Here is an 18,237-nt window from a genome sequence, read left to right as displayed (position 1 = left end):
GATGGCAGACCCAGGCATTTTAAACTGAGCAGCCAATTTTTCCAGGGACCGGGGGGGGGGGGTAGGCATTTGCGGGGGCGTTTGGTGATGGGATATTGGGATATTTAAAGATTTGGTCCACCATACTGTATTGTAAAGGGGACACTGTGATATAAAGGGGACTGCACTATAAAGGGACACTGTAAGTGCAGTCCCCTGTACATCTTAGTGTCCCTGTACATTACTGTGACCCTAGCAATCACAGGCCTCCATCACAGTTCCCCTTCCAATCATGCCCCCCTTTTTCTCTCTAATCACAGTGCCCCCTTTTAATCTCTGCTCACTGTGAAGATCTCCAGCTCCTGCCCCCTGCTCCCTTACATCAAAGTCCACACAGCCCCCTTACATTAAAGTCTGCAGAGCCCCCCCTTACATCACAATCCACAGAGCCCCGCTTACATTACAATCCACAGAACATCCCCTCACATCAGAGTCCACACAGACCCCCTTAGAGTCCACATAATTTCCACTTACACTGTAAGGGGGGAGCTCTGTGGACTCTAATGTAAAGGGGAACCCTGATTTAAGGGGGGCTCTAATGTAAGGGGGAATTCTGTAGACTCTGGTGTAAAGGGGAACTCTGATGTAAGGGGTAAGGGGGTTTCTGCTCACCAAAGCCCCCTTGCATCAGAATCCACAGAACACTGCTTATCCCCTTTGCACCGGTGCCTTTCGGCCCCTTAAGGGGTTTCTAAAACCGAGGTGGAGTTTATGATTATGTGACTGCTGTGATTGGCTGTCACGCTGGTCACATAATTGGAAAGCTCCTGATCTGAAGCAGCAATCGGGAGCTTTCCTTTAGCCATCAGAAATTGTGCGCCGGCCAGGGCGCATGCTTTTAGCACAGCCGTGTTTGCAGTGTGGTGCGCAAATTTGCAGCTGCTCGGCACCAAGGTCCATCTGCCGAGAGGCTGCACATTTGCGTACTGTCTGTGCAAAGGGGTAAATTAGTTTACACACTGAGAGGCAGGAGACAGAATGAGCTCACTCACCCAAGGATGGAGGCTCAGGCATAGGCTGTCAGCACCTTTTCTCTTCTGGTTTCGAACTTCCCATCCACACATCCCCGGGGTGGCTGGGCGGGGTAGATACAGGAGGAGAGGAGCAGGAAGAGGAGCAGATGAGCTCTCTCTCCTCTCCTGTCCGTGTGGATGGAGGAATAGGGGGAACTGTCAGTGCTGGCTCTGAGGCTGAGCTGTATGTGAGAGAGACACTTAGCTCAGTCCTGCAGCCAACAACCTCGCTGGTAGTTCCACTGGAGGAGACTCAGGCATGGCCGCATAGCAGAAGGGGAGGACTTTACATTTTTTCTACACCGTTCTCACCTTAATTTTTGGGACATTTCATTTTCTTTTATGTATTTAGATATAATTTCATTATTTAAAATTGTCTTTCCTTTCTGAACTGTGCACTTTATTACATCAGAATATATTCAGCCTTTATTGTTGAGATATATTTTTTTTTATATTTGATCTTACCATATTGCACTTGTGCACATGTGTATTCACTTTGATTTAACACACTTGATATTATTTATTTATTGTCATTTATCATACCTAGTGCAGCTACATTTTTTGTATTCTGTTCAGGTGGTTTTTTTTTCACTTCTAGCTGCAGCTTTATAATTTTGATTGTGTAGTAGTGCAGTTATTTTTTATAATTATCGAATTTAAATATCCAGTACACCTCCCTCTTACAAAGGAGGGAAAACCGATTGCCACCATGGGCAGGACAGTCTACCTTCTGTACAATCTTTACCCTATAGGATTGTACATTTTGGTGATGGAACAGATTAAAATGTTTAGCCAGTTTAGTATTTTTGACGGAATTTTGCTCTTATGTCACAGAAATGATCCCTCATTCTATCACTCAATCTTCTGGTTGTCCTGCCTATGTACTGAATGTTGCAAGCAGTACATGTGACCACATATATAAGATATTTAGTTTAGCAGTTAACCAGTAGTGTGATAGTTGAGGAAAACCATTAGAACATGAAGTGACAGCATGGGGATCACCCAGAACATTAGGTGACAGCATGGGGATCACCCAAGTGACTGCAACATGAACACTTGGCAGCTCCACACCTCTACCTGTCTGTGGTATCAGGGGCGTATCATGAAATCAATAGACTGGTGTGCAAGATAAAAAGTGGGCCCCAGGCAAAAAAAAGTGGCGTGCTTAGTGTGCCGTGGTGAAATTTGGGCATGGTCTAAATTGCGCTAAATATTGGGCATGGCTTAAAGGGGGTTTCCCCTTTGAGACAGAGAAAGGGACTGAGGACAAAGATTCCCCAGTCCCTTTCTCTATAGCCTCAGCATTAAACATGAATGGAGAGGAGAAAGAGTCTCCTGTTCATTCATAAACTAAAGCATAGTTTACTCTGCTTATTTAACACCGGACACAGGAGCGATCACTCACTGTGTCAAATTCAGAAAAGGAAGGGGCCGCAGCTGGCGGGAGATGAGAGGAGGGAAGCCGGCTGTGGGGGACGAGGGGGGGTGGAGGAGGAGGACACAGAGAGGGGCAGGAGGAGCACAAGGGGGGGGGTGGAGGAGGAAGAGGAGGACACAGGGGGGGCAAAGAAGGTGGACAGGGGGCCAGAGGAGTACAGGAGGGGCAGAGGAGGAGGACACAGGGAAAAGCTGGAGATTGGCACGGTAGGAGGGACAGCTGTGAACACGATCTCCCAACATGGCTTTTCAGCTGACAGCCACTGTAGGGAGAGGAGGAGAAGCGGCTATCAGCTGAAAAGCCATGCCAGGAGATTAGTACTCACAGCTGTCCTTCCTGCCGCTCCAGCTGCAAACCAGGGGACCATCCATGTGTGCAGGGTGGGTCACAGTGGGGGACACTATGTTGCAATGAGACAACTTCCCAAATAAAGTCAGTCAAACTAGAACAATTACATTTGACTCAGATGAATTGCCCTCTTAGAATTGTTTTAATAGTATGAGGGAGTGGCAACTAGATGCATTCAACAGTGTTTTTTTCAGGTGGGCTTTGTATAAGCACATACTGTCACACTCATATCCCTAACCAAACCAGACAAGGTGAGATCCTCGTGGCTTCACACCTATACGGTATTCAACCATGTACGTGTTGGTGGGTTAGAGATGTAAAGATTGGGGGACACCATGTTGCCTGTGGTGTGGCCCTTACAGGCTACATACCTGATACCCTGACCTGGTATCACCCTATAACTATCATCACCATACGGAATGGGAAGGTGTCTACATATAATGCATTTTATTTCTTGAAATTGTGAGTTGTATCTTGTGGAAAAAAAGGTAGGTCAATGCTTCTATTTCGCTTAGGGGATTGATTTGTCAGTAGAATATTTCTGCTAAGATTCCTGGCATCTAAGCAAGCTTGTTTAACACTAGGTTTTTTGTGGCCCCATTCACAAAATCTCTGTTCCAATGAGGCAGCTTCCCTATCAAGTTCGGTCAAACCAGAACAATTACGTCTGACCCTAATGAATTGCCCTCTTGGAATTGCCCTAATAGTATAAGGTATAAAGTGAAAACTAAATGCATGCAACCGTGTATTTTTTTGAGGTGGGCTTTCTATACACACACACACTGTCACAGTGTTGTCCCTAACTGAACCAGGCAAGGTGGGACCCAAGTAATTGATTCTACCATAATGTTACTCTGATGTAGACCTCAGATTTAAAGGATTGTTGTTTAAGTAGTTTAGAAATTCCATGGTGGGTAGGTTGCAGTACACAATAAAGATAGGTCATCAATATATCGAAAGTATGTGACGATGGAATTCCTATATTGGTTACATGAGTTGTAAACATATTGTTCTTCCAACCACCCCATGTATAAATTAGTATAGGTAGGGGAGAATTTAGCGCCCATAGAGGCCCCCTGTTTCTGTATGTACCATGTCTCATTAGAGAGAAAGAAGTTATGATGTAAAAATAGGTATGATGTAAAAGATACTCCTTCCAGGATGAACCACGTTTGGGGGAGTATTCTCTGTAGAGATCCATTTGATGTTTAAGGGATTGTAACCCGGTCCCTAAATGATGGTGTGTACTGGAATAGAGAGATCTAACATCACAAGTCAACCACTTTCTAACTTTACTCCAGGGGAGGTCCTCAAACACTGGTTTTCTTGGTGTCAAATAGATTAGATGGTATATGAGGGACCAGAGGTTGTAAAAGAGTATCCATGAGATTACTACGAGGCGCACTCAGTTAGCCAGTGCTCACCACAATAGGTCTACCCTGGTGTGAAAAATCAGTTTTGTGTGTCTATGGAAGATAATGAAAGATAAGTACAACAGGATGGGATGGTATCAGTTTCTTGGCCTTAGCATAGTTCAAAATCCCTACAGAAACAGCTTTACCAACAATGAATTCCAAACGTTTCTTGTAAGTTTCGGTGGGGTCTGAGGATAGGCGTGAGTGAGTTTCTTCATCTTAAAGTTGCCGTAAAGCCTCATTGATGTGTTCAGTGGGTTTAAGTATGACTACAGCTCCCCCTTCGTCTCAGCTTTTAATTACAATACAAGGGTCATCTTCACATTCCCCCCTTTCTGTTTTAGTGAGATTTAGGTGATGTTTGGGAAAGGTATCTGTAGAATTGGCTAGAGTCACACAATCATGTTCAACAGCTTTTGGGAAGATATCCTATTGTTTACCACTAGTGGGTATGGGGTAAAAGTCCAATTTACGGCTAGAAGAGATAGCAAGGCGGTCTAGTGGCCTCGTTTTGTCATTAATATGGATACCTGAGAATCCAAATGTGTCCAAGGTACTCATGTCATGAATCAAACAAAAATCTTTAAAATCAAACTAAAAAAAGTTGGTGATGAGAAAAGGAGATGTGGAGGTTGTGGCTTGGATGAGATTTTCATTATTTGGGCTGCTTATCTAAACAGGAGCACTATTTAAGAGGATATTTCTTATTTGGAAATGCATATGCAATTAGTCCAATGGCTGTAGCAGCATTACCAACTTTTCACTGAATACACTATATAACTCAGTTCTATGACTTATTTATTTGATTAGAACATGTACTACAATTCTATTTAGTTTTGTTGTTTTCCAACAGATTTTGGTGATCTGTCACATTAGTTTTAGATAACTTGGAGGTATTAGGCTTCCAAATACTTACCATTTTTGTTCATTTACACTTTGCTTTATAGGTATTTTTTTCTACATTGTTTATCCTATATTCCTCCAATTCAATGGAAAAGTGTCCTCCGGTGCTGAGACTAGGCAGTCTCATTGTTACCAGGGGGACTACATTCAAAATCATAGCCATTTATTTCCACCTGGTTATTTTTTAACATATGCACAATTCTTAAAGTTCACCTTTTTTTTATATTTCTAAAATCCAGCTCTCCTATGTACCAATGTACCATTAATGTACCTTGGTTGCAGAAAAATAAAAGCTTTCTTTGATTTTGAAAACAGGGCCCTTCACCATTGCTATATTTCTTAGAACACTTCAGAGATTCCCTGGTACACAGACAGAGACAGGGGAACCAGTAGGACACAAGAAGGAGTTTACCAGCTGACCTCATTAGCATACACCCTTTACCCATCACTTGCACCGCACTCCCAGAATTTCTCCACGAGTGCATTGCCTGGCTTCCCCAGTGTCCCTCCAGGTGGGCCCAGGCTGCATGCTAAACACCATAGGGCCACATGCAGCTCAACGGACACTCTTGATGTAATGCAAGGGCCTGTCTGATTAGATACAGAGTAATTGGATAGATGGTGTGTCCTTCTGTTATATGGTTTTGGTAAATAGTGATGGACGAACATCGGCTGGGGCGGTTTCGTGAACGCAAGCCGCAAATTTTCCCAAAGTCTGCGAACCGCGAATTCACGGCAGGCCCCATTGACTTTAATGGGAGGAGAACTTTAAAAACCTTTAGGTCATATTTGCAGGCACAAAAGACGTACCTGCTGTGCACAAATAGTCCCAGCACATGGACAATGTCATAACAGAAGTATTGCAATTGAAAAAGTTGCCCTAAATTTTTTTTATTTTTTTTTTTTACAGCAAAATATATATTTTTTTTTCATAAATCAGCCAGAACTGATAGCAGCCGGTAAATACATTGTCTAATACATATAGGGTCCATTCACACATCTGTAAAATGGGTCCGCATCCATTCCACAATTTGGCGGAACCTTTACAGATCCATTGTTTTTCATTTCCAGTCTGAAAAATTAGGCATTCACAGGATAAAGAAGTAAGTGTCGGCCATTCCAGGCCCCAAAAATTAACCCACATGCGTTTACCTGACAGCTAAGAACGTAGTATTCTGTGGCTGAAGGTACATTAGGCATTCACAGGATACAGAAGTAAGTGTCGCCCATTCCAGGCCCCAAACATTAGCCCACATGGGTTTACCTGACAGCTAAGTACATAGCATTCTGTGGCTGAAGGTACATTAGGCATTCACACAGTATACAGAAGTAAGTGTCGGCCTGTATAGGCTGCAAAAATTAGCTCACATGGTTTGAACTGACAGCAAAAAACTTAGTTTTTGATGGCTAGAGGTATGGTAGGTGTTCACAGTACACAGAACCGTAAGTGTCGGCCTGTATAGGCTCCAAAAATTAGCTTCCATGGGCTGAACTGACAGCAAAAAACTTAGTTTTTGATGGCTAGAGGTATGGTAGGTATTAACAGTACCCAGAACCGTAAGTGTCGGCCTGTATAGGCTCCAAAAATTAGCTCACATGGTTTGAACTGACAGCAAAAAACGTAGTATTTGGTGGCTGGAGGTACATTAGGCATTCACAGAAAAAATAATTGTCGGCCCTGAAAGTCCCCTAAAATTTGCCATTCAATGGACATGAAATGCCTTTTATGCCGCTGTATGTAGCGAAGCCAAGGACCAGGAATTGTTGTGGGTGGAGGAATTTCGATGAAACCTGGTCTACTGGTCACATGTGTTGAATTCCTCAGAGATCCATGCCTCATTCATTTTTATAAATGTGAGGTAGTCTACACTGTCATGAGATAGGTGAGTGCGCTTATTGGTCCCGACCCCCCCCTGCTGCGCTGAACGTCCTATCGGACAGGACACTGGATGGGGGGCAAGCCAACATTTACATTGCAAATTGTGCAAGCTCTGGCCAGAGGTCAAGCCTGCCCACCCAGTAGTCCAGGGGTTCATCACTCCTCAGAGCGTTTTCATCGGCCGTTAACCCGATGTAGTCGGACATCTGTTGGTCTAGGCGTTCCCTCATGCTGGATCGGGAGTACAGCTGTTGATGGTTCAGCTGAAAGAAGGATCTCATATCTGAAGTGACCAAGACATCTTCCAACCGCCCTCTTCTTGCAAGCGCTGTTGGATTGCTACCCGCAACTGTCTCTCTGTGACTGGAAATTCCTCTGCCAGCGCACGGAAAAGCAGAATGCAGCATTTCCCGCAGCAAGGCCTGGAAGTGCTGCATTCTGACCGCCCTCTGTGATTGTGGTAACATTTCCGCCATTTTGTGTTTGTACTGGGGGTCTAAGTACATTGCCACCCAGTACATGGTCCTTGGCCTTTATGCGTTTTAAAGGGGGGTCCCCCTTAAAACACTGCAGCATGTAGGCCCCCATTCCCACTAAACTGGAAGCGGTATAGTGGCCTGCTTCCAGCTCATCATCCAGGATAATGTCGTCCTCGTTCTCCTCCCCCTGCCCCCATCCACGAATAACTAGGGATGATCGAACGGTTCGGGTCCACCATCGGTTCGGCCCGAACATTGGGTGTTCGAGGTTCGGCCTAATTTAGAACTTTTTGCCCAAAAAGTTCGGAATTCGGCAACCAGAACCGACCAAAATGCAATGCTTCAGGAAATGGGCTTTAAAAGCCGTGATTGGACCAGAACCATTAGCAAAAGTCAATTGAGGGGGCAGGAGAATGCTAGGAATGTGATTGGAGTGACTAGGGGGTCCCTAGACCAATCATTAGTGAACACGCCCCCCAGTATATAAGATCGCCCCCGCCATATTCCTAGCATTGTTATACTGGACATGGAAGAGAGTGGAAGCAGTTCTGTTAATTTTACTTTAAAAGTGTCATTAAGCTATTTTTAGTGTGAGGAATGGGATATCTAGTGTAGTTAGAGTGCTCCTTTACACTTAAGTTAGCTTCAAAAATTTAGTTTCTGTAGGGAAAGTGTTAAGTGTAAAGGGACCGTAGTGTAGTGTAGGGTTAACTGACAGTGACTGCTATGGAAGGGTGACAAAACCCTTCCATAGCAGGGTGACCGCTATAGAGAAATGATCATTTCTCTGAGTTGCTTCGGGACAGGAATATGGCTTCTCACCAGCCAAGTATTTTTCATGCTGCAGGGGCTGCCACTGCCAGTGCTTTTTTGAGGACATGTTTGATGTCAGACATGACATCTGAACATGTGTATAGGGGGTATATATACACATATATGTCTGTATATATACCCCTAGACATATATAGGTGTGATAGCAGCAGAAATATATGCTTGCGCTAATGAAATCATTTACAGTAATATATTTCTGCTACTATCACACCTATATATGGCTAGGTGTCTATATACATATAATTATGTGTGTATATATACCACTATACACAAGTTCAGATGTTTTGCCTGCCTCAAAAGAACCCCAAAAAATGCCAAAAAAACGCTAGCGTCAAAAAAAAAAATGCCCAGGTGTGTTTTTGCTGGCATTTTTTGGGGGGTTTTGGAGGCAGGCAAAACATCTGAACTTGTGCACAGTACCACTATACACAAGTTCAGATGTTTTTCCTGACTGCAAAGAACCCAAAAAAATGCCTGCTATTAAACCGGCAAGGTGTTACAGCAGCGAAGCCAACCTCCTGTGCTGAAAGTTTTCTGATACAAACAATCTTTTTTTTTTATGGTTCTGGACATGCTACAGAGCTGAAACTTCACATGTACACTTTTTAGACCCCCCAGATACGAAATCCAAAGTCCAAAATCTCTTTTTTTTTTAAATTTTTCAATAATTGGCTTTTTTATCAAAAATGACAATTTTTAAGAACTTTTTTTGTGTGATTTTGTGTCTGGGGGGGGGGGGTCTAAAAGGTGTACCTGTGAAGTTTCAGCTCTGTAGCATGTCCAGAGCCAGAAAAAAAAAGATCATATAGGTGTAAAAGGAGGGTCCCACATCCCTGTTCTACTGAAAAATTATATATTTGTTTTCATGGTTCTGGACATGCTACAGAGCTGAAACTTCACATGTACACTTTTTAGACCCCCCAGATACTAAATCCAAAGTCAAAATCAAAAAATCTCTCTTTTTTTTTCAATAATTGGCTTTTTTATCAAAAATTACAATTTTTAAGAACTTTTTTTTGTGTGATTAATAGTTAATGGGGCATGACCCAGAACCCTAGGCACTTTTTAGGGGCATTTATTGGGTTTTAGGGCTTAAAAATGGTGTTTTTTGATTACCGAAGTTCGGGTCCCATTGATTTCAATGGGGTTCTGAAGTCCGGGCCGAACTTTCGGGAAGTTCGGATGTTCTGGCCGAACCGAACTTTTCAAAAGTTCGATCATCCCTACGAATAACACCAGGGATCCCAGAAAGGTTTAAAGCATGCTCTTCTTGCTGCACCTCATCCCCCCTAGCACCAGCCTCCTCATATGACTCCTCTTCAGACTCCTGCTGTTGATTTGTCTCAGATGGAGTAGCACCCCGTGGGAATTCATTCAACATTGCGACTTTCTGATCTTCCTGCTCCTGCTCCTCGACGGCTTGATCAATGACACAATGCAATGCACGCTCCAGAAAGAAGGCGTAAGGTATGATGTCACTTATGGCGCCCTGGCCATGACTGACCAGTTTGGCAATCTCATTGAATGGCCGCAGAAGTCTGTATGCGTCCCGCATGAGCAGCCACTGGCGAGGTGAAAAAAACCCAAGCTCCCCAGAACCTGTCCTGCCGCCGAGTTCGAACAGGTAGTCATTAACTGCACGTTTCTGCTAGAGCAGCCTATCGAGCATATGCAACGTTGAGTTCCATCGCGTTAAGAAGTCACAAATAAGACGCCTGAGGGGCAGGTTGTGTCGCCGTTGAATCTCAGCAAGGTGAGCCATGGCTGTGTAAGATCTTCGGAAATGGCCCGAGATTTTCCTGGCCTGCCGCAAGACGTCCTGGACCCAAGGTTATTTGGCAATGAATCGCTGCACCACCAAGTTCAGCACGTGTGCCATGCATGGCACATGTGTTATTTTGCCCTGTTTCAGTGCGCTCAGCAGATTGGCACCGTTGTCGCACACCACTTTACCAACTGACAAATTCAGCGGTGTCAGCCACTGATTTGCCTGTGAACGCAAAGCTGAAAGGAGTGCAGGACCAGTGTGGCTCTTGGCTTCCAGGCACAACAGACACAGCACAGCATGGCAACGTCTCACCTGGCATGTGGAATAGGTTCTGGGGATCTTGCGCGGCGCAGGAGAAGAGACAGTAGCAGCGGAAGAGGAGGAGTCAGCCGAGGAGGAGGAGAAGAAGAGGCAGGCCTGCTTGCAATCCGTAGCGGTACAACTAAATCTACACGGGTGCCACAGGTTGCATGCTTAACGGCCGTCAGAAGGTTCACCCACTGGGCAGTAAAAGTGATATACCTTCCCTGTCCGTGTTTGCTAGACCATGTGTCTGTATAGATAACACCCCACTTCAATCTGTGGTATTGGGGGGCCACAGGTTTATCACACCAGTTCTACAAATAATTGGCCAGTATCTGTTGTCAATGTGTGTAGCACAGTTAACACAGCAAAAGAGGCCAAATTTTTGCAGGACTAAAATACAATCTTAGAAAAGTATACTGTTAAATAACACCCAGCTTCAATATGTGCTATTGGGGGGTCACTGGTCTATCACACCAGTTGTTCAAAAAATTTGCCTGTGAATTTGGCACTGTTTGTATCAGAGTTAACACAGCAAAAGAGGCAATATTGTTGAAGGACACAAATACACTTGTAAAAGTATACTCAGATAACACCCCACTTCAATATGTGGTATTGGGGGGCCACTGGTTTATTACACCAGTTGTTCAAAAAATTGGCCAGTGAGTTTGGCACTGTGTGTATCAGACTTCACTCAGCAAAAGAGGTAATATTGTTGCAGGACACAAATACACTTGTGAAAGTATAGTCAGATTACACCCCATGTCAATATGTGGTATTGGGGGGGCCACTGGATTATCACACCAGTTGTTCAAAAAATTGGCCAGTGAGTTTGGCACTGTGTGTATCAGACTTAACTCAGCAAAAGAGGCAATATTGTTGCAGGAAACAAATACACTTGTAAAAGTATACTCAGATAGGCTCCAAAAATTAGCTCACATGGTTTGAACTGACAGCAAAGAACGTAGTATATGATGGCTAGAGGTGCAGTAGGCGTTCACAGTATACACAAGTTGGTGGCGGGCTGTATAGGCCGCAAAAATTAGCTCACATGGGTTGAACTGACAGCAAAGAACATAGTATATGATGGCTAGAGGTACAGTAGGCGTTCACAGTATACACAAGTAGGTGGCGGGCTGTTTAGGCCGCAAAAATGAGCTCACATGGGTTGAACTGACAGCAAAGAACGTAATATATGATTGCTAGAGGTACAGTAGGCATTCACAGTATACACAAGTAGGTGGCGGGCTGTTTAGGCCGCAAAAATGAGCTCACATGGGTTGAACTGACAGCAAAAAACGTAGTATATGATGGCTTGAGGTACAGTAGGTGTTTACAGTATACACAAGTAGGTGGTGGGCTGTTTAGGCCGCAAACATCAGCTCATATGGGTTGAACTGACAGCAAAGAACCTAGTATATGATTGCTAGAGGTACAGTAGGCGTTCACAGTATACACAAGTAGGTGGCGGGCTGTTTAGGCCGCAAAAATGAGCTTACATGGGTTGAACTGACACCAAAGAACGTAGTATATGATTGCTAGAGGTACAGTAGGCGTTCACTGTATACACAAGTTGGTGGTGGGCTGTTTGGGCCGCAAACATGCGCTCACACGGGTTGAACTGACAGTAAAGAACATAGTATATGATGGCTAGAGGTACAGTACGCGTTCACAGTATACACAAGTAGGTGGCGGGCTGTTTAGGCCGCAAAAATTAGCTCACATGGGTTGAACTGACAGCAAAGAACCTAGTATATGATTGCTAGAGGTACAGTAGGCGTTCTCAGTATACACAAGTAGGTGGCAGGCTGTTTAGGCTGCAAAAATTAGCTCACATGGGTTGAACTGACAGCAAAGAACGTAGTATATGATTGCTAGAGGTACAGTAAGCGTTCACTGTATACACAAGTTGGTGGCGGGCTGTTTAGGCCGCAAAAATGAGCTCACATGGGTTGAACTGACAGCAAAGAACATAGTATATGATTGCTAGAGGTACAGTAGGCGTTCACTGTATACACAAGTTGGTGGCGGGCTGTTTAGGCCGCAAAAATGAGCTCACATGGGTTGAACTGACAGCAAAAAACGTAGTATATGATGGCTTGAGGTACAGTAGGTGTTTACAGTATACACAAGTAGGTGGCGGGCTGTTTAGGCCGCAAACATCAGCTCACATGGGTTGAACTGACAGCAAAAAACGTAGTATATGATGGCTTGAGGTACAGTAGGTGTTTACAGTATACACAAGTAGGTGGTGGGCTGTTTAGGCCGCAAAAATAAGCTCACATGGGTTGAACTGACAGCAAAGAACATAGTACATGATTGCTAGAGGTACAGTAGGCGTTCACTGTATACACAAGTTGGTGGCAGGCTGTTTGGGCCGCAAACATGCGCTCACATGGGTTGAACTGACAGTAAAGAACATAGTATATGATGGCTAGAGGTTAGAGGTACAGTAGGCGTTCACTGTATACACAAGTTGGTGGTGGGCTGTTTGGGCCGCAAACATGCGCTCACATGGGTTGAACTGACAGTAAAGAACATAGTATATGATGGCTAGAGGTACAGTAGGCGTTCACAGTATACACAAGTAGGTGGCGGGCTGTTTAGGCCGCAAAAATTAGCTCACATGGGTTGAACTGACAGCAAAGAACGTAGTATATGATTGCTAGAGGTACAGTAGGCGTTCACAGTATACACAAGTAGGTGGCGGGCTGTTTAGGCCGCAAAAATGAGCTTACATGGGTTGAACTGACAGCAAGGAACGTAGTATATGATTGCTAGAGGTACAGTAGGCGTTCACTGTATACACAAGTTGGTGGCGGGCTGTTTGGGCCGCAAACATGCGCTCACATGGGTTGAACTGACAGTAAAGAACATAGTATATGATGGCTAGAGGTACAGTAGGCGTTCACAGTATACACAAGTAGGTGACGGGCTGTTTAGACGGCAAACATGAGCTCACATGGGTTGAACTGACAGCAAAGAATGTAGTATATGATTGCTAGAGGTACAGTTGGCGTTCACAGTATACACAAGTAGGTGGCGGGCTGTTTAGGCCGCAAAAATGAGCTCACATGGGTTGAATTGACAGCAAAGAACGTAGTATATGATTGCTAGAGGTACAGTAGGCGTTCACTGTATACACAAGTTAGTGGCGGGCTGTTTAGGCCGTAAACATGAGCTCACATGGGTTGAACTGACAGCAAAGAACGTAGTATATGATGGCTAGAGGTACAGTAGGCGTTCACAGTATACACAAGTTGGTGGCGGGCTGTTTAGGCTGCAAACATGAGCTCACATGGGTTGAATTGACAGCAAAGAACGTAGTATATGATTGCTAGAGGTACAGTAGGTGTTCACTGTATACACAAGTTGGTGGCGGGCTGTTTAGGCTGCAAACATGAGTTCACATGGGTTGAACTGACAGCAAAGAACGTAGTATATGATGGCTAGAGGTACAGTAGGCGTTCACAGTATACACAAGTTGGTGGCGGGCTGTTTAGGCCGCAAACATGAGCTCACATGGGTTGAACTGACACCTTTTTTTACGCTCCAACATTTGAGCCACAGAAGCCTGCCTTTTTCCAGAAAAATGTGACGATGGCATCATGGAAGGTGGAGTGTTGGACAACTGTAAGGAGACAGGAGAAGGAGAAGAGACTGGACGGTAAGAGCATGGAGTGTGGCTTTGTGGGTTCTGACAGTTTTGCTCCCACTGGGCTTGGTGATGGGATTTCAGGTGCCTTCTTAAGGTGGTTGTCCCTAGGTGAGTGTTGGGCTTACTGCGACTTATGCGTTGACTGCAAAGGCTGCAGATGGCAACACTGGTGTCAGCAACGGACACATTAATAAAAGCCCACACTGCGGAGCCATGTGCCGGCGTCCTGGGAGCACCAGATGTGACTGTACATGGTTGATGGCTCGCTCCTGATACATTTGCAGTCTGCTTTCTACCTCTTCTGCATTGCAAGTTCTGCCTGCCTCTCCTCCCTATCTGCCCGTCCGTCAGTCCGCCAGTTCTACAAATAATTGGCCAGTAACTGTTGTCACTGTGTGTAGCAGAGTTAACACAGCAAAAGAGGCCAAATGTTTGCAGGACTAAAATACAATCTTAGAAAAGTATACTGTTAAATAACACCTCAATTCAATATGTGGCATTGGGGGGGGGCACAGGTTTATTACACCAGTTCTACATATAATTGGCCAGTAAATGTTGTTACTGTGTGTAGCACTGTTTACACAGCGAGAGGCCACATTTTTGCAGGACTAAAATACACTCTTAGAAATGTATACTGTTAAATAACACCCCACTTCAATATGTGGCATTGGGGGGAGCATTGGTTTAGCACACCAGTTCAAAAAATTGGCCAGTGAGTTAGGCTCTGTGTGTACCACACTTCACTCAGCAAACTAGGCAATATTTTTGCATGACACAAATACACTTGAAAAAGCTTACTCAGAGAACACCCCTCTTCAATATGTGGCATTGGGGGGGGGGGGAGCATTGGTGTAGCACACCAGTTCAAAAAATTGGCCAGTGAATTAGGCGCTGTGTGTACCAGACTTCACTCAGCAAACTAGGCAATATTGTTGCATGACACAAATATACTTGAAAAAGTTTACTCAGATAACATCCCACTTTAATATGTGGCATTGGGGGGGAGCATTGGTGTAGCACACCAGTTCAAAAAATTGGCCAGTGAGTTAGGCGCTGTGTGTACCGGACTTCACTCAGCAAACTAGGCAATATTGTGTCATGACACAAATACACTTGAAAAAGTTTACTCAGATAACACCCCACTTCAATATGTGGCATGGGGGGGGGGGCAATTGGTCTATTACACCAGTTATAATACATTATAAGTGCTTTTGTCACTGTGTGTAGTGTTGCTGCAGAAACGCTCAGTCTCACCACCACACCTGTCACAATGCTGCACAGTGCACAATAATAGTACTAATCCACTATAATATGCTTTCTACAAAGTATATTATACTGTGGATTAACCCCCTCCCACCCCCCACCCCCCTTTTTAGTGCACTGCACAGCAATACCAAAAAATTTGCAGCCCTTTACATGACTTTTGTGGACATTACCAGAGCAATTCGTGTGTGACTGCAGCTGATCTCTAACTGCCCCTAAAGCAACCACTGGATACCTGCCCCTATAGTAAAGAGACTGTAATAGACCCTATAACAACATTGGAGCATTTTAAATGACTTTTGTGGACATTGAAAAAGCGATTTCTGTGTGACTGCAGCCGATCTCTAACTGCCCCTAAAGCAACTACAGGATACCTGGCCCTATAGTAAAGAGACAGTAATAGACCCTATAACAACATTGGAGCATTCTAAATGACATTTGTGGACATTGACAAGGCGATTTCTGTGTGACTGCAGCCGATCTCTAACTGCCCCTAAATCAACCACTGGATACCTCTCCCTAAGCTCAAAAGATACTAGTAGACCTATACCGAAAAATTCCAGCCCTGGAAAGGACATTTGTGGATCTTCACAATGCTATATGTGTCTAGCAAACTCTCCCTAACAAGCACAGCAGACCTCTCCCTACACTGACAGAAAGCGGAATGTGAAATGGCCGCCAGATCGGGTCTATTTATAGGGTAGGGGGGACTGTCCATGTGCTGGAATGTTTCAATTGGCTGTCCCGTTCCACCTGACGGCTGTGTCACGGGTCAAAGTTCTCCCCAATGTAAAAAAAATATGGCCGCCACGAACGACGCCATGTGTCCGAAAATTTGGTGGGTAGCGAACTAGCAAAATTCGCCGCAAACCGACCGCCGGGCGAACCGCAAGGCCATCTCTAGTCAATATGTACCTGGTAAATTAGCAATAGATCTATAACTAATTTTCCTACCCTAATATGTCCTTTGTTTCTTTAGGATATCTAAGGCTTTTATTTATAACAATATTAATTAAATAATAATAGAACTATGTTTTATAAATCCCCTGCTCTAATTTTTATTATATTTTGACAAATGGACAAAAATTTGAACATTTTATTAATTATATTTGTAACATTTACATTTTAATATTATTTTTATTATCTTTTATTACTGTATTTTTTAAAACATTCATTATTGCTCAGTTCGCAGAGATATTGACAGCAAGAGCTATAAAAAATTGTTTTTAGAAAACATTTAATTAAACATTTATAAACATAAAAATATTAAAAAAAGGGGCAACATAAAATATCATTAGCTTCCCCTAAAAAGGTAATAGGTTCTGTTTTATTATAATTGCTTTTCTGCATTTCTGGGTACCTTTAGACTTCTCAATACATTTGAACAGTTGTCCCTTTTAAAATCATGACTTTTTATCCCTATGTGCGTTTAGGGTTGCAAAAAAAGTACTAGTTCAAGGAAAAAAAATATGTGTGAAATCTTGAATAACTGTTTTCTTCTACACAGATTTGTAGCTTATTTTCTAAGAATCAGCTGTAAATGTGTATGTGGGCGAAATACAGATCAGAAGTTTATATTCTTCTTTTATTTTTGCTTTTCAAGATACTATGCTATCTGCTGCCAGCCTCTGGTTTACAGGAACAAAATGACCCCACTGAGGATAGCGTTGATGCTTGGTGGCTGTTGGATTATCCCAACATTTATATCATTCCTCCCAATTATGCAAGGATGGAACAGCATAGGCATTCTGGACTTGGTGAGTTAATAAACAGTTGTCTATGCAATGAGTAAAGTTGAACATAATGTGAGTTTAGATATTTTAAAGTGGTCTGTAATTACAATGGATTGTAAAGATGCAATGCACTTATACATGGCTCCTGAGAGTTACAGAAGCTTCTTTCAACTATCGCGGGCCTGTTCTTGTTCTTAAAAATAGTTCTGTATTTTAAACATTGCCTCATTAATTTGCTTTTTTTTTATTTATTTTTTACAGAAAAAAAAATAAAATAAGCATTTCTGGTGATAGTACACAATGTTCCAATACATGCACACACAAATACAAAGAAAACAAAATAAAATCATCCTAATACTCTGAACATACTGTACCTTAATAAAGATACCCATTAAGTTAAAATAAAAGTGCAAGCACATTTTGTTATTTTTTGTTTGCAAACTTTTTTTAAGTTTCAACAAAATACAGGTGTAAGAATAAGCAGGTAATGTCATGTACATAGAAATGGTGGTTGAGATGGGGCAGGGGTGAATGGCTATATTATTGTTTCTATAGAGAACTTCTTTAGCTCCCATCTGTATGTTTTATTGACCACAGTGTTGCATGTGTAGCAGAATCGCATCACCATGCTTCATCAGTAATGGTGTCATGCATTTGAGGACAGTAGAGAAAATACACAGTCCTTCCTAGCATGCAATTTCTCCCTTGTGAGCACATAACTGTAAATGAATCTGTATATTAAAGGCTTTTAATGAAAAGCATCTAAACCATGGGTGTCCAACCTTTTGGCTTCTCTGGGCCACATTGAGTGTAGAGAAATTTTCTTGGGCCGCATATAAAATATATACTATAGTTAAGGTATATAAGTAATAAAATGCTGCCACGCCCTTCCCGCGCCGCCACACCCCCCCGCACTAATTTAACATAACTAGAGGATGATCAAATGAAATGGAATCAGTATACAGAGGTTTACTTCTTCTGAGAGATATTAAAGGAACACTCTAACCACCATCACCACTTCAGTGATTTGAAGAAGTGGTCATCTTGGTAGGAGTCAGAAACACTACACATGCTCGCCTCCCCTCCGAGGCAACCTCTGCCTACTGTTAGTTGGAAGCCGCTGTGGCCATGACCCAGACCCGACTTCCTTCCTCCCCAGCAAAAAAA

At 43.4% G+C, this 18,237-nt stretch overlaps 1 protein-coding gene across 3 annotated transcripts in view; it reads left to right on the top strand.

Annotated features, from left to right (window-relative positions):
- HTR4 (5-hydroxytryptamine receptor 4) overlaps positions 1–18,237 on the top strand; it is a 730,224-nt gene that overhangs the window by 481,916 nt on the left and 230,071 nt on the right. For all 3 annotated transcript variants that reach the window (XM_082253259.1, XM_082253258.1, XM_082253260.1), the window contains one exon: positions 16,941–17,094. In XM_082253259.1, coding sequence (XP_082109385.1) covers positions 16,941–17,094 — 154 coding nt within the window. The remainder of the gene's footprint in view (positions 1–16,940; positions 17,095–18,237) is intronic.

This window comes from Pelophylax lessonae (assembly GCF_965119305.1).
Source record: "Pelophylax lessonae genome assembly, chromosome: 4".
NCBI classification, from domain to species: Eukaryota; Metazoa; Chordata; class Amphibia; order Anura; family Ranidae; genus Pelophylax; species Pelophylax lessonae.
The sequence above is the reverse complement of the archived record's forward strand: the minus strand, read 5'-3'. Positions and strand labels throughout refer to the sequence as shown.